We start from the raw sequence: 21,789 nt of genomic DNA, 5'->3' as shown, positions 1-21,789 counted from the left end.
ATTTTATTGTGCATTTATTATTAATTATGATCCAGTTTGATGATTTGGCTACAAGTGTAATATTCTCCACTGAAATCACTTGTGCGTAGTGGTGTAACATCTAATCTTTTTGGTTTTTTTGGAGTACTTGCATCGAGTGAGAGTTTTACACTTTTATGAACACACAATGAGTGTGCTTACACGCACTCAATACATCCAATCATAATCGGATTTCTGAAGTTATCCGATTATTTAAACAGTAATATAAACACCATACTCTGATCTATTAAGATTAAGAAATTCGATAAAGAATAATCAGACTTCTCAGTGCATGTGAACTCTTACTCTGATTTCTTTCGGCTTTCTCAGTCTGTACCTTTGCGGAACAGACCGCTGTACCAGAAATGAGTGAGCAGCATTGCTGCAAGATCCTTTGGAGTGACACTGAAACCAACCATTTCAATGAAATGGGGGATTTAACTATCCTTCATCTTCTAGATGACGTATGTTCATATTTTAGGTAAAGTGGCGCAATGTTTTTTAAAAAAAAAGCCGCAGCATGAAGTTTGAGTTTTATGTTACGTCACGTCTTCTTCTGTGAGTTTATTGGCTGGTTGCAAAGCAGAAATCCTTTGCTGCCTGACTCATGTAGACCCAGAGTTTCCCCATTATCTGATTACTCAAGTGCATGTAAACACATTGACAAAATATTAAGTACATGTAAATGCACTCAGTGATTTCATTTTGCTCTAACGTTTCTCTTTTGTCTCTATTTTCAATGTGCTGCTTCTACTTACGCCAGTTTTAAACCTCATTCAATGCAGCTGGCGAAACAGATCGTTTCCACAATAGTTTCACTTTTAAACAGTCATGACTTGCAATTAAAAAAGCATGGTGGGAGTGTATTTAGTGCCACAAAGTAGACTCAAAGTATCTTGTTCACATTTTATGTGCCAATGTTCAGATGATGGTTCAAACACAGTGGAACCACCCGTGCTACAGATATTACAAGTTTTCATATTTTACTGTAAAATAGCTCCACACAGCAGACAAATTATGAAAACATGCCTCGCTGCTGAAGGTTGTGGATGACCCCAGGTTATGTAACCTCTACTACAGTGGTGCAAGTAGAACACATAGCACAAGAAATTAAGTATGGGAACTGGATCATGCTTAATATAACCAACGCCTGATCCATTAAAACAAGCCTGGACTGGATTGGATCCTTAATAAAATAAGAATAAATAGAAATTAAGCACTAAATTATGAGGAAAATGCCATATTTAAGTTCCTTGCAGAGGATGTATTAACTTATTTTCACCTAGAAAGTCAATAAAACACTGACCACTGACATTTATGTCTGCATACTTATCAAATTAAATTATCATTCTTTTGGGTACTTATTTATTCAATCATTTAGCTTTTCTTTATCAGGTATGTTTCTTATGTCTTAAACAGACACAGTTGTAGTGTAGGCACAGACACTACAGTATAAAACCCAAAGCAAACTTTAAGCACCTGCTATTTAAGTCTGTTTACCAGCCTCCTGCATGTCACCTTCAAGCCTCCCACACTTACTAAGCAAGCTTTGTTTTTATTCATTTTTACACTCTGGAATTGCTGAGGTCATGACAAACAAGTTTATCTACAGATTTAAAGATCAAATGCTTTGACCGGCCTGTTTGTTCAGAAACGTCACTGATACCGATCGATCCATTATTAGCTTATGAGCAGCGCCTGCTATCACACACAGCCATCCTGGCTTCCTGTCCCGCGTGCTGCCAAACCCAAAACAGTACAGAAGGTCAGTCCAAAACAGCCTTCCATTCACCACCTGCCAAGGACTATCAGTCTGACCTCAAACCTGCAAGCTGAACAATTCAGCTTCATTGGCTGTACACAAAACAGCTAAGAAGAACACAGTTGGTCAGAGTTGAGCTGATTTAGCTCAGAATCTCAATCCATATAAGGGCAGTGTGGACTGTGAGCATGAGACACATCTGTGGAAGCAATTTCCTGCTTTAAAATAGAACCAATTCCTCTTTTGATGAAAGGATGACACTGAATCATGTCTCATATCTTTATTCCATTTACTACTGCCATGCTAATAACAATCAAAGTTAGCTGCTGAACATTAGCTTTAGCGAACCGAGTGGTGTCCAGAGAGGTGGGTATACTACACATTACTATACTACACTATACTATACACTACAGTTCAAAAGCAGGAAATATGTTTAACAGAAAATCATCAGAAAATAACAGTAAATGTCAGTATTTTATTTGACACTTTGCCTTTATTACAGCTTCCATTCTTGTCAGGAGACTCACTTTCAGATGTTGGATGAGGGCCTGGCTCGGGAATCTCTGTTATAGTTCATTCCAAAGGTGTTCTATGAGGTTGAGGTCAGGGCTCTGTGAGGGTCAGTCAAGTTCTTCCATACCAAACTCACTCAGCCATGCCTTTATGGACCTTGCTTTGTGCACTGGGGCTCAGTCATGCTGGAACAGAAAAGGGTCTTCCCCAAACTGTTCCCACAAAGCTGGAAGCATACAATTGTCCAAAAAGTCTTGATGTGCTGAAGCATTAAGATTTCCCTTCACTGGAACTAAGGGTCCTAGGCCAACCCCTGAAAAACAACCCCACAGCGTTATCCCTCCTCCACCAAACGTTACAGTTGGCACAGTGCAGTCAGGCAGGTAATGTTCTCCTGGCATTTGCCAAACCCAGACTCGTCCATCAGACTGACAGATACAGAAATGTGATTCATCAATCCACAGAATGCATTTCGACTGCTCCAGAGTCCAGTGACGGCGTGATTTCATAAGCTGACTTGTGTCAGAAGAGGCATCTTATGCCAGTGCCATGTTTAATGTCACTGAGCTCGTCAGTTCGACCCATTCTACTGCCAGTGTTTGTCTATCGAGACTGCAAGGCTATGTGCTTAATTTTATACACCTGTTAGCAATGGCTGTGGCTGAAACACCTAAGCTCAATAATTACGAGGTGTGTCTCAATACTTTTGTCTATATAGTGTACATATACATAGTATTTGATTAGGAGCACTATCCTAATATTGGTTAGGGCATCTCTGTACTCTAAAAAATAGCCTCAATTCTTTGTGGCTTGGATTCCACAAGGTATTAGAATCATTCCTTTAACATTCTGGTCCAAGTTGACATGACTGCATCACATGATTCCTGCAGATTTTTCTGGTGCACTTTCATGCTGTGAAGCTTTCATTCTACCACATCCCAAAGGTGCTCTATTGGGTTCAGATCTAGTGACTGGGAAGGCCACTGAAGAACACTGACCTCATTGTTAGTTCATGAAACCAGTCTGAGAAAACTTTTCATTGAGAATATCTAGAGCACAGAGCTGAACCTGACGATACAGAACTCGACTCGAATGTAAATGTAATTCGTTACATATCTAACTACATTATGATTATGTAATTATATTTAAATTATTACACAATGGAACTGAACACATTGCAAAATGATAATAGAGCTCCAGACCTCTCTGGGTTAAAGCTATCATCTCTGTAATTCTCTCTCAAAATACTGCATCAGACCCACTCAGAGACTCCCGCACTAACCACAGGTCACCCCCACTATCATTACTCCATTGCCATCATAATTATATTTCATTTGACCTAAATGCTTCTAACTACAGAGTCAGAGGACATTCAGGTACTTCAGGGTGCAACGGTTAGCATTCAAAACCATATGGAAATCAAGCACAAAGTCAGAGCAGTACTAAATGCCGCAGTGTAAACGGTGCACTGACACTAGAGCTGTAATGGATTGGTAACAGCTCAGTGGTCAAACGCTACTCAAATGACCATCTCACTTTACACATGGGGCAAACACATACTTAGAATCAAACGTATGCACACAGACAAAAAAGCATACCAGAGATGCAGGAAGTGGGGGTGCTGAGGGGGCTGCAGAACCCCCTGATGTCAGGACTACTACTGATAAAAACAGTAGCAATAATAAAACTTTCTGAACCTTATGATAATTTGAGTGTAGTAAAGACCCATGTGAGCTTGTTTTATAGTGGATTTTGAATTTTTATATTTTCAAAATATGCAGTAGCTGCTTTGTTTAAGTGAACACCATATTTTCATTACAGTGAGCCAAAAACTGTCTGCTTTGGGGCGCGTCCTCAAACACATGCACACTGACGCTTCAAGAGAAAAGGCCTATGAAGAGTTACAGGCCCAAGGCCGCCCAACATTATATCGCCCACTCTGAGTGCCTTTTTAGTATTAAATCTTACTGCATGCCTGTAGGTGAGACACAATCAATTACCCACATATCATCACATATCACATATCATCAATCGGATTGGTTTCTGCTCAGTTCATTTGTATAAAGTTCGCCCAGAACGAGACAGCTGATTGAAGGTATTCAGTTATATTTATATACAGGTGGGAATCTCAAGGGGGGGTGCTATGTCAGTAAAATATCTTCTAGAAGGGACGCTATATCTCAGCTCCAAAGTGTGCAACATAGTGCGAAAGCCCTGGTTCTCAATGACTGAGAACTGGCGTGCAGACTGCAGGTCTCATAGCAACGCAGTCTCGTCTGGCTAGTAGCTAATGAAACGGCAAAGAGAGAGATTTAAGACGAACATTTGGAGACGAATGGACTTATTCGCATTTATAAGCAGCGAAGTTGGTTTCCTGGAACGTTAAACCTGCAATGAAAGACTGTCAAACACTAAATAGTTGCGAAGATGAAGTCGCTTCTCTTTCGATTTTCCTGTTCCACCTTAAATGGATTTACATTCTAGCGCCTCAGGCAGATTTTAAGGTGGAACGGGAAAATTCGAACAAGAAGCTGGCGAATAAGAAGCGACTTCAGCCTCGTAAAACAGTCGAACGTTGAGAGACATTTTACAAGAAACTGTTCTACCTTTGAGGAAAAGTTACCGGGCGGAGATGGGAGGAAAGCGGCTATAGCTAAAGCTTAAAGCAGAGCAAAGTACGTCTGCGTTTTTGTTTATATTTTTAGCCTATACTAGGACATTAACACATACTGAGACATACTGGACATTAAATGTTGTGGCTCCCAAGGTGGTTTGATTTTTGTTGAAAGGACAAAATGGCTCTTCTTAACATTTGGGTCGTCGACTCCTGATCTAACCTGGCTTTTAATGCAGAGGGTGCCGGTCAGATTTCGCGCTCATCCAGTTGTGTTTTTGCTGCACTTCCAAGTTCCGCCTTTTGCGTTCTGTCAACATTGCGTTGTAAATTAAAATTTAGAAAAAAGATTGACATTTGTGAATCGATTCAGAATCGTCCACGTCCGCAACACGATGCATCTAAGAATCGATTTTTCCCCCACCCCTAATTTATATATTAGCACCTTCCTGCGTCCCTGAACCATACAGTCCAATACAGTCAAAAGTTTGGACCCACCTGACTGAATGTGCTTTTTCATAATCTTGAAGACATCTTAATTTAAGGGCTTAGGTTAAAATGCTTGAAGATTGTTTCTAAGACTATATCAATAGTGACATTGATGCCCATGTACGAATATCTCCAAAACAGAAATTTTAAATGTATGTTTTTAAAATGCCCAGTAACACATGATTCCGATCCTCCAGCATAGTGTGAGCATATGTGAATGTTCTTCAGTCCTGACGCAAAATGGCTCCTCGTGAAGCTGCCTGAGAAAACGTCAAGAGTGTATGAAGCTGAATCAAGGCAACTATCCTGTAAAATCCAGGCATATACATTCACACACACATTCACATCTAGGGGCAATTTAGCATCTCCAGTTGGCCTGACTGCATGTCTTTGGACACCCAGAGGAAACCCACACAGAAGGATCCTGGTCACCTGGAATTGAACCCAGGCACTCCTTATTTTTGCTCAAATGAAAAATGTATCAAATCGAGACACCACTGTACTATATCTAGAGGGGGGCGATGTGGGGAAAAAAAAGTTTTCACGACATGTTACATCATGATATATTTTTTTCTGATCTCTGACATTGGATAAAAATAACTAAGAATGAACATTTCACATACTGTGCTGAACTATATCCAAATAAACAGGACTGATTATGCTCTCTTTGTAATCAAGGGTGCAGTTGGAAAGTACTGACAATATCCATGATATACTCAGATAGCCATATTGTGACAGATTGTGATAAAATTTATCAGAACAATAAATATTTGTGCACCATTGCTACTCCAGAACACTTGAGGATGTTTGCTGTTCCCAGCAGAATATCCCTGTTTCCGGGTTCAGAGCCTTGTTTTTTAGTCACAGCATAATTCCACATGTTATTTCATAGCTTTAATGTCTAAAATGTGGACAATGGCAGGAATAAAGACAGCTCTTGATGAGCAGTGGTGTCTAAAGGTTTGAGAAGGGTCTGGCTGCAGACATGCACTCTCAGCCTGACATGCACCTATTAGCCAGCCTATCAGTGACGTCAGTGCACCCTCTGCCACAACAGTGTTTTTGACGGTTTTATGAGGGAAAAGAGCGAACCACGTACTACACAGAACATACACGAACGCTGCCAAACTGATAAAGACGTAATTAAATATGGAAAGTTTCAAAATAAAACCTACCACAACGATAAAACCTGAATGTCGGGTTTATTCGGAGAAAAAACAAAAAGGCTACCGGTGAAACTCATGAAAGCCATGCTGAAGACGATTAAAGCCATTTATCAAAAACTGTAATATTGATCAAAATAGAAGGATTCTAGGATTCTTTCTCCTAGAAAGCTGTCAGACAACGTTGTCATAACTTTCTGAGGAATTACATTTCAGCGTTGTGACAATGTAGAGAGCACCAAGCAGGCAATGTTGTGGGCACCAAAACAGTACTCTGTCACAACATAACTGCGTTTGAAGGGCCGTTAAGAATAAAACCTGATGGTTTTGCTTCCTAACGGGAATTGGCTTGATGGTTGCCGTTAGAGACCACTTGGAAACGATCAAATGTATCTGGAATCAGTCCCAAAACCCCTGATTAAACAATCAGAATCCTTTACACTGTGATATCAAACCATCAGGAAAACACAGAATACCATTAGCGACTACCGAAAACCACCAGGAACCAACAGCCACTTTTAATGGGTTCTATGAATGTTTTCAACAAGAAGGCACATTAAATGGAGTTCTCTAGACGTGTTATGGAAGAAAAATGGATTAAGTGATGATATCGCTAAGCAGAAGCAGCCAAACTTACCGTGCCGTTGGGCTGCTTCTGCCACTGTGGCAGAGAGTTGATGTGCACGTGACGTCACTGGGGCTGAGAGTGCATCTGTCTGAGAGTGCATGTCTGCAGCCAGACTCTACTGAAACGTTTGACTGTTACAGTATATACAGAGACAGAGACACACACACAGCAGGCTCAGTTATCCAGTAACTCGTGTGACCCAGACTGTTCTGCTATTCTAGAGACACTTAAAGATTTACAAACTGCCATGTCCTTCCATTTCACCCGTATGTGGTCAGTTACGGGCTTTTTGCGGTCACATGGCTAGTCACGTGACCAAGGAACAGCAGCAGTTCCCTGGACCATGGCAGAAAAGAAAGGCCATTTCCTATTGAGTGGACCACCATGACTCTTCACTTCATCACTGATTGATGACTTATAGTGCAGTGATATTTATTTTTTAACAATATATCGTCACTGTCCGAACAAAATTCCGTATTCCAAAAATGGGACTTTTACAGGAGAAAGAAAAATGTTCATAACTTGTAAGGCGAGTTATTGGAACAATATATTTTTGGAGTAATTTTGGACCATTTCTATTGGCACATTCATTATAAAACTAACACGATGCAAAAGGCAACTGGATCTTTTAAATTATGCACAAAACTAAAAAGACAGAAATGGAGATGCAAGGTTTTTGCAGAACGTCAACTACAATCTACAAAACCTTTCACAAAACATCAACAAATGCTTAAGTAGGTCAGCAAGGATTGACAAGAACTAAGCAAAGAAACAACAGGGTACAAATTAACCTGACAAACCGGAGGCTGCTTTGATTACAGTCGTTTTTAAATGCATAGTTATGTAATGTTGCTTGAAAGCAAACTGAAGTTAAACATAGAGGAACCTGATTAAATATAATTGGCAGTTAAATCTATATAAATTTTAGGAGGGAGAAAGAGCAAGGCCCTGTCCATCCTGCTCAGTACATGAGTCACCAAAACAGAATGACAGGCTTATTTATTTTAATTATCCTCTCACCTCCTCAAAATTAAAGGGTTGATCTAGCTGCAAGGAAATCAAGACTAACCTGTTGCTATGTAAGCCAAAAGGATCCTCTGTATTGAGGTCAATGACTTAGGAAGGCATTATACACATCAAATCATGCAGTAAACCAAACTTCACTACACTGCAAAAAAATTGCTGTAAAATAACAGTAAATGACTGCCTAATGGTTGCATTATTCATGTTGACAATAAATAAAAGTAGCTGCATTCTCCTGTATTTTTACATAACAACTGTAAAAGTAACTCCGCAGCCAGTAATTTACTAGACCAGTATTTTACCAGACCAATTTTTACATCAAAATGTAAATTAAGTACTAAATAAACTAAAATAAAATAAAAAAATATATAAGTGAACATTTATCCACCAAGTTGTGCACTGTATATGCACAAAATATCTCAAGTATACATTTTTACATGTAATTTGCTGTGTTATTAGGAAAAATATAGTGAGTTGGGTTTCATAAAAATTTAAATAATTAACAGTGTACAACTGGACATCAGACGAAATGACCTCGACATTCGCAATTCTGTCCTTTGTTGATTACAGTTTTGTAGTCAATTTAACGAGACAAATTGTTCTTGTATTTGACAAATATTAAACTTTGATGTAAACACAATTACTGAGTACGTTTACATGCACTCAGTAACCCAATCACAATCAGATTTCTGCAGTTATCTGATTATTCAAATGGTCACGTAAACAGCACACTCTGATTTCTTAGATCGGAGGAAGGCCTATGCATGTAAACTCTTACTCTGATTTATTTCGGATTTCTCAGTCTGTGCATGTGTTAAAACAGACCGGTGCGCTGGAAATAAGCAAGCAGCGCTGTAACGAGACGCAGCAAAACACTTTTGGAGTGACACTGAAACCAACTATAGGCTTGACAAAATGAAGGATTTAAATATTCTTTATATTGTAGATGATATATGTTCATATTTTCAGGTAAAGTGGCGGAAGGAAAAAATGCTGCATCGTGAAGTTACGTTTAAGTTACGTCTTCTTCTGTGAGTTTATTGGCTGGTTGCAAAGCAGAAATCTGATTACTGCCTGACTCATGTAGACCTGGAGTTTACCCATTATCTGATTACTCAAGTCCAAGTAAACGCATCAATCGGATTACTGACAAAATACAATTTTCTGCAGTTATCGGATTAATAAGTGCATGTAAACACACTTGCTGTGTTTGCTCCCACATCCGCTTTAGTGTTGTTAACTGAGGCAAAATTACAAGTGTTATTATTGTTGTTGTTGTTGTTGTTGTTATTGTTTTGTTGTTGTTGTTGTTATTATATAATAATAATACATTTCTTTTCACTATTATTATTATTATTATTATTATTATTATTTCTATGTATGTAAACACTTTGTGGAAATAATAAAACAAATAAACGAAAACTCCATGTCCATAATGCCCCCCAAATCCAGTTTACCCTTTTACCGCAGTCATTTTTGACACGGTTCCCTGTATTAGAGGATTCTGTTACCAGCACAGGCCTAGCAGTAGCAGCAAAAGCGAACTTTAACCTAAAAAACAAATAAGCTCATGTTTCTGGCCAGAAACGTGAAAGATAACCCTTTTTTTCTTGGTATTGTTTGGTAGTTCTTACTGTGGGATTAATAAACCACACTTTAGCAACCTATAATTAGCTTCTTGCTAAAGTAACAACATTGGCTAAAGCTTACAATGGCCAAGTGCATGCGAGGCAACCACGTACAGGCCACTATTACTATTAATTATTACTCTTAGACTTCTGTTAGGCTATTATTAAGCAGGGCTACTTCTCAATATGCTTTGTGTTTAACAAGATTAGATGTAATCTAGAATCACTTAGATGTGATCTGGTGATTCTCGATACATCATCAGTTGACTGAAGCCTACGAGCCAAGTGAAGCAGGTAGTGAAGAATGGTGGGCCACTCACCTTGGCATGGTCTGGATGATGAAGATGTCCTGTCCTCTCACCGACTCCTTCACATCCACTCTGGTCTCTGTTAAAGAACACACACAGCCATTTTATGTTAGTTAAGTCACTTGGAAGTTAATTGGGGGCAGGATAACATCCCATAACACCATTTATGACATCAAGCGATTTCTATTTCTAAACTATAAAAGCTGTATCACCCCCTACACTTACTGTTCTGTATTCAGATCTGTTAGAATAAATGTGTGTATCACAGCAGCCTCTTTCAGAATGGAAACTGACTTGGAATTAATACAATCAAAATACAGTATTTTCCCCATAGCTCTTATCAAATTAACTGTCGCCTCTGTGTATGAAACATTGAGGATCTGTTGGGCTGCTAATGAGCAATGGGGTGATGAAAGAGGGGGGCTAAGGACCCCCCAGTGTTGTTCTTAAGTTACAGTTCTAATCTGTACTAAAACTGTGCACAGATTAGTGTCATGAGCAGTAGGCCTCACTCCAAAAGCCATAGAGGAAGTTTGCTACATGGGGTCTGCCTAAGGAGGGCGTTTGTTGCAGAACGTCACACAGGGTTCGTACTTTGAACCTAATAGCTCCATGATGTAATAGGCTGTGCCAGGGTCACTGTAACTACACAGAGCAAACAACAACAGAGACAGTACAAAAAGTGAAAAACAGTGAAGAAAAACAAACACAAGAGCTCAAACTCACCTCTGTTTGACTCCTGGTACACCACAGATTTTCCCAACTCCACACCAAGGCGCCTAAGAAAAAAGACATAATGGAATGAAAATGCAGGCAATTCACTAAAATTAAGAATGGCATCTTTGAGACTTGAGCTCTAGTGCTCAATAAAGACCACTTTGTACATGTATGATTACTGCCTCCACTCTTTAATAAGATGAGACAGACGGTTTAACTGAATAAACAGAAAGGATTTCACAAAGTAGGATTTCTCAGTTAGCCAGATAAAGCCCAAAGTCAAGCCTGTTTAACAGGAGAGGTCATTCCTATTGGACAATCCTAACTTTTAACTAAATGGGTTTTGATGCTGGGTGAATTGGACCCTGTTTCTGAAGATATATCATCCAACAAAGCTTTTCCCAATGATATATGTTGTTATACATATACACCGACTGGGAATAACATTATGACCACCTCCTTGTTTCTATGCTCAGTGTCCATTTTATCAGCTCCACTTACTATATAGGTGCATTTGTAGGACTAGAGGACTAGAGGATGACCAACACAAATTGCACTGCTGTGTCTGATCCACTCAGACCAGCACAACACACACTAACACACCACCACGTCAGTGTTGCTGCAGTACTGAAACTGATCCACCACCCAAACAGTACCTGCTCTGTGAGGGTCTATGGGGGCCCTGACCACTAAGGAACAGGGTAAAAGGGAGCTAATAGTAATAATAAAGTATGCAGAGAAACAGATGGACTACAGTCTGTAATTGTAGAACTACAAAGTGCACCTATATAGTAAGTGGAGCTGATAAAATGGACAATGAGCATAGAAACAAGGAGGTGGTCATAATGTTATGCCTGATCGGTGTATAAATATAAATATAGGCACCTGCTCCTTCAGTTTCTTCTGAAATTAAGGATATCAATAGTGAGTTTGTCCCCCTTTATGTCATTAACAGCCTCGACTCTTCTGGGAAGGCTTTACTCTAGATGTTGGAACATTGCTGTGAAGATTTGATTGCGCATTAGTGCGGTCAGGTACTGATGTTGAATGGTCAGTTCTGGAGCACTCTTACTCATCCCAAAGGTACTAGAAGGAGCTCCATCACTCCAGAGAACACAGCTTCACTGCTCCACAGCCCAATGCTAGGGGGCATTATGACCGTCTAGCCCACGCTTGTCATTGGGCATGGAGACCTTAGGCTTATGTGCAGCTGCTCCAGTGGGTTCTATTAGTCAATGCGTTTCTATGGAGATTATACGGTGCATATTTTCAGTGTATTCCAAAATATAAACTCATCTACAGTACATTGTAATATATTCTCAATGCTATGTTTCTGTACATGGGTGCTGCTGGAGCTGTACAGGGTACATTCAAGCATAACCCAGCTCTGATATTCTGGTTGATCTTGATAAGCTGGATCAGGTGTGTCAGGCTTGGAATGAATCGCTGCACGGGTAACGTTGGGGCGTTCTTGCACCCACGCTGGTAGCTTTTGGATTTTAATCAAAAACACTATGATTAACATGCACAAGCCCTGCAGAGTAATAAAGGGGACAGATTTTAACAAACACACTCCACCTACTATAAAAGTCTGGTTTCATGTTTCAGTGATAAGCAATAGGGTAGGGCAGGTTAACATTCCAAGCTCGAAACACGGACTACACAGTTTAAGCCTGTTCTCCCAGGTCGACCAGACAAACGCAGATTTACTCCAGCTTGACTCACAAACACAGTGGACATGGGCTTGCCTCTGAGATTCAAGTTGGAACAGATGAAGTAATACAGGCCTTATAATAGCACAGCGTTGCAGTAACTATAGTGAAACTAGGGCTGCACAATACAGAAATGAAGTGAAACGTTCAATAAAGTTGGATATCGTGAAGAAAAATTATGATTAAAATCGTGTATGACTGAGTGTGCAATATGTACAGAACCTATTTTGCTGTGTAAACAGAAATCGTGTCTCTTTAAGCAAAATTGCTAAATCCTTCACTTTTGTGCAAAGTGCAAAATTAAAATAATGAATTACTAATAGCTGACATCACAACTGCACTGTAAGGCTGTTGGAAAACCAGCGCTTACCAGCGTCTTCTATACAGGCCTAATATAAAAATGCAGTTCCTTAAAAAGCTGAAAATGGTGATGCAGGTTTGTTGTAACAGTCTTCATTACTGCTTCACACATTTCACATGTAACGATCACATTTAAAGCATTTTTCTAGGCTAGTAGGAGAGAGCAGATTTTGAGCTGTGCTTAGGTGTGATTTGCAAATGGCTCTATAGCAGAGTGGTTAAATCACTTACTCTACATGCAAGAGAGTTCCCGCCATTATAACTACATCATTCTTGCACACTGTATGAACCATAATTTGACCTGTTCCATCACTGCAGCCCTCAATGATGTTTTTATCATGGACACTTGTATCACAATGATCATAAAAGTATGTTTAATCGTGCAGTAGTAGTTACTAACATTCCTCTCTAGACTAGAAAAATACAGCATCAGATTTCTGTAGAACCATTTAAATTATTCTTGTTGACTGATTAATAATTTGCTATGATAGATTTATTTGAATTAATTTAACAATACTGCAACCTAAATTCATGCTAATAAAGATACTTAAATTGTTCGCAGTTCAAGTTATTCAAGGTATTTTGGAACAAATCACTCATAGAAGCCCATTTAAAGGGGCTGCCAATGACTGCAAAAGTCTCTCAGTGATTCTGAAGACGTGACTTAAGTCAGATTTAAAAAGGTAATCAAAATGGTTAAAAATCTAGAAAAATGCTGCCTAATCAGGGCAGTGTTGGAGTTTCAGACTAAATGGTGATTGACAGTGAAATAGCCATAATAATGTATACATTACCAAAAGTAAAGCTTTTATTTTTCGGCAGAAGTCTGCTCTAATTCTGATTCGAGGTATCATTTGACATCACCCTCTTCCAATACAGTACCACCCAACTCAAATCTAACAAAGGAAAAAGGGGCTAATTTGAGTATGTTAAAAGAGGGGAAGCTGAAATGTGCAGTAAATATGGTCTAGTAAATTGAAATATGGCTATAAAGTACCAGTTTGTTAACATTTGCACGTTTACTCTTACTAATAAAAGTGTACTGCCCTTGATGAATAATTTAATAAGGAAAGATAGAAAGAACGCTTTCTGTTCAGGCTGCTATGGGTATGACATTCTTCACAGAGGCCGTCAAGCAGAAGAAGCATATCTACGGTTTGTTCATTCCAAACACATTTCATTGCGGTCATTCCTTCGTCCAGGAATTAGAGCTTTTTTCTCTCTCAGTTAATACCATCTCTGCCTGCAGTGCTCTGCAACTGCTAATGAAACTGCCCCAAGTGTCCTGCAAGCTACGAGAATGTTTGCACTCAGCGCAACTGAAAAGCCCCTCTGTTGACAAACCCTTAGGGGGATGTACAGCAGTGTACTGGCCTGGCTGACTTCCTCCCTGATGAGGGGCCCTATAACGGCATGTGGACAGAGAGAAAGTACATGGATCTGGAAATAAATCAAGTAATGCGTAGTGAAATCTACATCAGTTTAACTCTAGCAATTAAATCCACACAGATGTTTCTACTTTAAACACATCTAGAAAAAGTACAAACAGTCAAACTGGAAAAAGAGATTTTGTAGTCTGATCCTAATAAGGATGCAATGGTATGAAAACGTCCTGGAATTACATTAGTGACTGAAATTAGGACGATTTTCAGGACATCAAGCAATGGTAAAGTTTAAAAAGGTGATGCACAGTGCTTAATAGAGTCACATGCAAAAGTCGGTAACACTTTACTAGAAGGCTGTCTACATAACACATTCGTAACATCTTACATAAATGCTTCATAACATGTTTATCTAATTTTAAGCATTTATTGCTTTGCATGTCACTATATGGACAGTAAAATACTCATAAATATGCTTAGGAACAATCATTTGACTAGATCTTAGTATGGTGGTGTGCCTAAATGTCAAAGCAATGAATGACCAAATGAATAAAGCAGGGTCTTTTTTATTTTCGCTGTCCAGAAATTGGACGTTTAACTGAAAACAATATAGTTTTTCAAAGTAAAAAATAAGAACCTTTATTTTGAAAAACGTCTCTAAGTACATTGACATAGTAGTCCATATTAATATCACATAAAGCATATGTGCTTTATGAATGCTGATTTGAACATTCATGAACATGTTATTAAGCGTTTATGTAGGATGTTATGAATGTGTTACGCAGACACCCTTCAAGTAAAGTGTTACCCAAAAGTCTGTGCATCCCTGCACATTTTAATGCCATATTATAAAACTTTTGCCTGTGCAAAAGTTATAACACATTTTGGGTTTTATTTTTTCCCCCAATATGTTGAGCTCAGTAAATAAATAGAGATACTGCACTAAAATTGGTAGAGTTAAAGCTGCACTATGTAAGATTTTTTTTTGTTAAAATTGAAAGATAATCAAAAATAATAATTAAAAGTCACGTTGGGGGTTTTTCACACCACATCGTACATCTTTATGTATAAACGCAGGCTCCAAAAGAAGGTATGGCTCAATGTTCAGGCCTCAACCTCAATATCAACATTATACTGATGAAGATGTAATAACAATAGAAGATAATTTACTCCCATCCTCAAAAGACTCCTTCACCAATTTCTCTTTTAATTTTTAATCATCAGATTCATCTGCTTGGGGAAGGGGTCTGAAGCACAGCCTACTTTGAAAAATGTTACACATTTCTACCACAGATGCTCCAAATCCCCAAAACTTTCACTTATTTTCATGCTGAAAATCAACAGAACGCGTCATTTAACCGGGGGTGTTCAAAAGAGGCCAGATTGACCGAGTAAGAACTGGCCTAAGATGAAATTCCTTTTATCTTCAAAATCCCACTCATCAGGATATGAAAGTCAAATCTGATCCTACATCAACACTATTGAGCTTGTACTCAATGTACATGTTGCTGTCACAGGCCATTGACTGGCAGCTATTACAGCCCATAATATTCTCATTACGGCACACATCTGCTCAGTGTGAGCCTCTGATCTTCCCCATAAGCTCAGACAGGGAGCTGGATATTAAGGAAGATCATTTGGATGCTTTGTGTTGGTTCTTGCTCTGTCTGTTCCACTGAGATATTAAACGGTGTTGACAGTTCGACCAGCGCCGTGTTGACCACACTGCAGGGCGGCAGTTTACCAAGCCCACAGCGTGGCTTCCACATTTCATCACCAACAAAATTATGAGGAATTTGCTTTAATGAGTCTAAACTAGGTGAACAAAATGTATTGGAAATGTATTGTTCACCAATAAATAAGAAACGTGTATTATTATTATTACGATTATTATTATTATTATTATTATTATTATTAAGTCAATCTTGGAATTGTAGCTAAAAAGTGCAACTGATAACACTGGTGCTCATGTGATTACTCACTTGATAAAATGTAAAATGAACACAACAAGGTGTTAATTATCTGTTAATTAACAGTTATTGTTGCTCCTCATTTCTTGTAATATATTCATGAATGTTTACTATTTTAAAAGTCTTATTAAAAGACCCTTCAAGAGAATCTTAGTTTAATTAAAGGCCTATCTTAGGACAAACACAGAAATTAGCATGTCGCTGCTGTCAGAAGAAAACCTCGTATCTCCATTTTGGTCTTTTTTCAGTTTCTGGCATAGTTTGAAGATGCCTGTTTTACTTTACATTGCGTGTAAATTTAATACATAATTGACCAAAAGTAATGGCCCAAATTTACTTGGAAAAAGTAAAACGGAAAGTTTTTTCTGCTTCTGCAAAGTTACCATTTTGGAGATATGAGGTTTTTTTCCGACAACAGCGATATACAATAGCTTCAACTGTTAAGAAACAAGGCATCAGACTGAGTGTCCTTTGTAAAAATGAATAAATACATGATAATTAGTGCCTGGACTTATGTTACACTATAAAGTCTAACACTAATTTTTCAAAGTAAAAAATGTATTCACCATTTTTTTTCAATCAACTCAGCTTAAGACATTAAGTTCATAAGAATTTAGTAGAATACAGCTACATCACAGTAATCTTGTACACCAGGTGACTGAACTTACAGTACACAGTATATTTACTCTTAATATGGTTCAGTAAACTGCAGTGAAAGTAATGCAACTATTGGTCTATAATTTCTTAACATTACAGTAAAACAGCCAAGGCTCTGAAAGGATCTTTAGAAGCCACTGAAAGAACATCTGATCAGGAAGAAATTCATTCAAGACAATGACCCCAAACACTCTGCTGAGAGGATCACAAACAAAGAGGATTATCAAACAAAGCTGCTGTACTGAATGTGTTGGATTACTTGAATTGTGAGAGGCAGAAAATGCAAAACCAACTTCTAAGACTGAACTTTGGAGGTGTGTCTGCAGATTTCTTCGAGAAACTGAAAGTGAGTCTTGTGAAGTGTACGCTGTAATAAAGTTAGAGTGGACACACTAGACACTGAAAGAAGTAGCACTGTATTTAGATGTTGAGGCTTCTGTGTAATCTTCTGTTATATGTACATTTTTTCTTGACAGAGAAAAATGAAGAACTTGTACTTACTGGTCATTTAACTAAATAAATCCAGGACGGTCTCTGATTTAGTTTATTAGTGGTCTTTTTGAATATCCATTAGAAAGGGGGCCAGTAACCTGAGGGCACCAGCTAAATCACAGTTAGAGGAGAGAGCACCCTGAGGTCAGAGGCCTACTGTACTGCAGTGCTATTCAATCCCAGTCTTGGGCCCCTACAGTGCACAGCGTACTGCTGCCCTTGCTCTAACACACCTGACTCAACTCATCAGCTAATTGTCCGGCCTTTGGCGAGCTGAATCAGGTGCGTACAAGCAGGAAAAAGGAGAGGAATGTGCAGGGCAAGGGGGCTCCTACTCTGTAAATGAACAACACTCCTGTACTCCTGTAGAGCCTCCAATTTAGGCTTTGCTGACAGGAGAAGATTGGAGGCAGTGACGGACAAGGCATGCTGCAGTTTACCGTAGCGCTCGTGCTGCAAATCAGCATCCACAGCCTGCCCCCAGCATGCTGCCTATAAGCTCCCAAAGACCCACTTAAAGGGAAAGTTAAGCAAAATTTTGAGATATTCTCACTCCAAGCCCAGATGTATTTATGTTGGCCTCAACAGTTTCAACAGACTGACTAAGAATTGCAAAATGGGCCAAAATTTAGGGCGCACTACTATTAGGTTAATATCCTCGGGACCCACAGCTCCAGAAATATCCTCACCCACATTTACTGACCACAGTCAGAAACGTCAATAACTTCTACGTAGTTAAAATTAGGAAAACAGGATACTATTGTATGCAAATGTTTGGTCAAGTTACAAGTTTTGTTGATTTTCTAAAGAGAAAATAAGTTAATACGGCCAGGAAATTAGCATTTCTCCACAAACATATTGATATGTATATATAAATATATATATATATATATACATACATATATATATACACTTTTTACTTTATTTTTATAACAGTAATTGTGTATTAAAATATGCAGAAGTGTGTTCTCTGTGGAGAATGTGTTCATTTATTTTCAATTAGAACAGACCAGGGGTGCTCAAACTTTTGCCTATGATTGTATGCCCCCTTCATTCACAGGACTTGACATTTTTGTTGTTGTTTATTTATTTCCCTGAGACCTACTTAATATGTTTATGTGGACTTACGTACCAAAAATGCATTTGGAGTTCATTTGGAATTAAACAGGCTGTTTTTATTACTGTGCCTTTAAGACTGATATATGTAAATGACCTATTTTCTGATTCTCATTCAAAAACACAGTCCGAGTTGAAACACTACATATAACTTCAGCGTGAAGGGGCTCAGCTAAACTTCTCTAGGATTAATACGTGCTTTTTTGTGCCATCACAGACACAATGAATTCAAAATGGGCTGTTCTTGCAGCTCAGTTTCCATATACTGATTTTACAGACTGGGGAGTGAACAGTACATTTTGAAACTTCAACTGTGTTCACATACAACATCAAATTCGTATTTATCAGTTTTCCATGATATGGGCCCTTTAATGGCTCTCAGGTCTGCTTAGAAGTATTCAGACTAAACTAGAGGGTTCACATGGTCAAGACTGAATACAGTTCTACAAACTAAAATTTTTTTATCCCCTCTAAGTGCAACAGTCTGCACTTCAATTCCTCATTTTCCAAACTACATAACTGATTAGGTTCATAGTAGCTACCAAACACTTTGTAAAAGCCTTAGGAATAATAATGCAATAATAAGCCTTAAGGGATTAACAGAGAATAAAAGCGTAATTTTCATTTGGGACGCCACACCTTTGTGTGCTGCTTTGATTATAGTTACTTACTTTGTGGGTGAACATAGGCATGCAAGCGAACCAGTGAACCACAAATCTCCTGAAGGGCCGGCCTGTCACATTTAAACTGCATTGTGACAAACAGCTGACTGGCCTATTATCTCATTGTTATAACACTTATTTATCATCTAAATTTTCACCAGTTTTATTAGTAAATAGTTTATTTTTGTAAGAAAATCTTAGTTGGTCATTGCCTTTAACCCCTTATTCTCTAAAATACTGCAAACTTTAATTATTTACTCTCATTACTTCATTATAACATTATAGTTTAGGTATAATCTACGGTAGTTACTGCGTAATAAGCCTGAATAATAAGCCTACAGTTTAAAGGGGAAATGTAACACTACTGTTTTAGTGCTGCATTGTGTCAGTTCCTGAAAATGAATTATGGAGATGAGTATCATTCTTATATTTTTTTCCATATCACTCAATTGTGCACTCACCAGTCCCATCTTTAATGGGAAACTCCAGTTTTTCCAAAATCCTTCAGAGTGGTTTGATGTGAAGTGGTGGTGATAGGAACCAGGGGTCGCAATGTCAACAACACAAATATAGACATTTTACTTGCTACCTAAAGTGACCAGATGACCTACACAGTGTATCCTGAGTTTTATGTCTAATGCCGATAACTGTAAAAGAGCAAATTATCCATCAGTATGTTTTCTTTGGGGACTATTTCGCTTGAAATTGCCCTACATGTACCTCTCTACTGTAAATATAGCGTCTCCGTCATGCCAAAATTGTGTCTTCATTTTTTGTTTGTTTTGTTTTTTGTTGATGCATAATTTGAAAGCTTCAGTGGACAATGACTTCTTCTCTTAACTTTCACTACAAGTTAAGAACATTTTTGCCTTCTCCTGTAAAGTTACCCATTCAGAGACACAAGGTTTAGTTTTCCAAGCCAGTATACTCATATTATTATTTCATGCAGTAACTTTCTGTGAGGGAGCTTTTAGAGGTGGACATCTGGTTCCTATCACCACCACTGTCATCAATTCTGACTGTAGGTTTCTCTAGAATGAAGCATTTCCCACCAAACCACTCTGAATGACATTGTTTACATCTTAACCACTGGATTATGCAGAAATGTTGAAAGATTAGTGGAATTCCCCTTTGATAAAGTGAGTTAAACGAAAGCACAGGTTTTCTACTTTTGTGAGAAAAAAATAAACCATAAAGTAGCTTTAATACTCACTCAGTGATCTTCTTGGCCAGTTCAGTGCATGCTGGAGTGGAGTTGGCAGAGAAGACCCGGTAGCCACTTCTCCCCACATTCATTGTGGACTTATAACCATAGGACAGCTTGGGTGTTTGAGGGTGAGACAGAGAGAACTTATGAGGGCCTGCTCGACTTTTGGGCATTTTTAGACAGAATTGAGGTGTTTCTATGCGTAATTTGGTCACTTCAGCCGCAACAAAAGGCAACTAAATATGCAGTGATACAAATTTATTTAGCCAAAGTGGAAAATTTAGGGACAAATGTGGAAAGTTGAAGAACTAGTCTAGAACAAAAAATAGTATAGAACTTTTATTTGAAGCTTTTTGGTGCCAAAATCCTCTGACTTACCAACACCAGTCAGGGAGGGAATGTCCTACAACACCACCAATTTGGAGAAAACAGCAAAAACAGACCAAAAAAACACAAGACTATTCCAACACAGTTCCAGTAAACAGCTTAACACTTAGAGAACTCAATGACCTGGATGACTGGAAGCCTTCAGCAGAAGGTCCATGAACCTCTCACCCGCTTTAAGAGCAAAACGAGGGCCAGCTTTGATACTCATACACGATACACTGGATTATCTCCGCTGTTTTAAACAGTTTCACCAAGATAGTAAGCAACTTATACACGGACGAGACTTTAAAGAGGTCAGCAGAAAGCAGGGAATGGTCTCCAGAAAAGAAGAAAGCAGTGGACCGCAGCCTGGAGCTGGAAAACTGATCTGGACTCGAGACACGAGGCCAAAACGCAGACAAAAAATAAAAATAACGAAGCTCATAAACAGCAGAGAGGCTGAGAGTGTCCCGGAAAGCTCGATGGATTTGTATCACTGCAAACTTGGTTGCAATGCGGTGGGAAAGAGAGAAAACACGCCACGAGTTTGCTCATTGGACGTCCCAGTTACGTGATTGACACACGGGCTGGCCAATGAAATCCTGCGCGCCGGAGGAAACGGGGCGGCGCTCTGGGGCGGCTAATCCAATCAGGTCAATCTTGTGTAAGTTTTAGGGTGCGTTCCTAATCGTTCCCTAAATGGAAAGGTAGTGCACTATGTAGTGTGTCAGCCATATTGTGGTGGTGCTCCAATTCTCGTTAGTTAATTCTCGAAGGAAAACTCCACCGATATTTTTATTAATTCCACAAAATTCAGTCGTTAAGATGTAAACGATGTCATTCAGAGTGGTGTGGGTGAAAAGTCATAGAGAAACTTACAGTGAGAAATGTTCACAGTGGTGGTGATAAGAACCAGACGTCCGAAAGCTCCTTCAGAAAGTTATTACATTAATGGTAATGAATATGCAGTCTGATGTCTAGGACGTTGTTTTATGATAGTTT

At 38.8% G+C, this 21,789-nt stretch overlaps 1 protein-coding gene across 3 annotated transcripts in view; it reads right to left on the bottom strand.

Moving 5' to 3' along the window:
• The window catches only part of LOC118807950 (phosphoribosyl pyrophosphate synthase-associated protein 1-like), a 42,606-nt gene extending 21,242 nt beyond the window's left edge, over window positions 1-21,364 (bottom strand). For 2 of the 3 annotated variants that reach the window (XM_036570157.1, XM_036570158.1), the window contains exons 1-3: window positions 20,428-21,364; window positions 10,873-10,925; window positions 10,159-10,225 (exon numbers count right to left, since the gene is read on the bottom strand). In XM_036570157.1, coding sequence (XP_036426050.1) covers window positions 10,159-10,225; window positions 10,873-10,925; window positions 20,428-20,594 — 287 coding nt within the window. In that variant the 5' untranslated portion in view covers window positions 20,595-21,364. The remainder of the gene's footprint in view (window positions 1-10,158; window positions 10,226-10,872; window positions 10,926-20,427) is intronic. The other variant, XM_036570159.1, reaches the window with a different exon arrangement.
• Window positions 21,365-21,789: the final 425 nt, after the last annotated feature.

This window comes from Colossoma macropomum, unplaced genomic scaffold (genome assembly GCF_904425465.1).
Source record: "Colossoma macropomum unplaced genomic scaffold, Colossoma_macropomum, whole genome shotgun sequence".
Lineage (NCBI taxonomy): Eukaryota > Metazoa > Chordata > Actinopteri > Characiformes > Serrasalmidae > Colossoma > Colossoma macropomum.
Note: the sequence above shows the minus strand (reverse complement) of the source record. Positions and strands in the feature narration are given on the sequence as shown.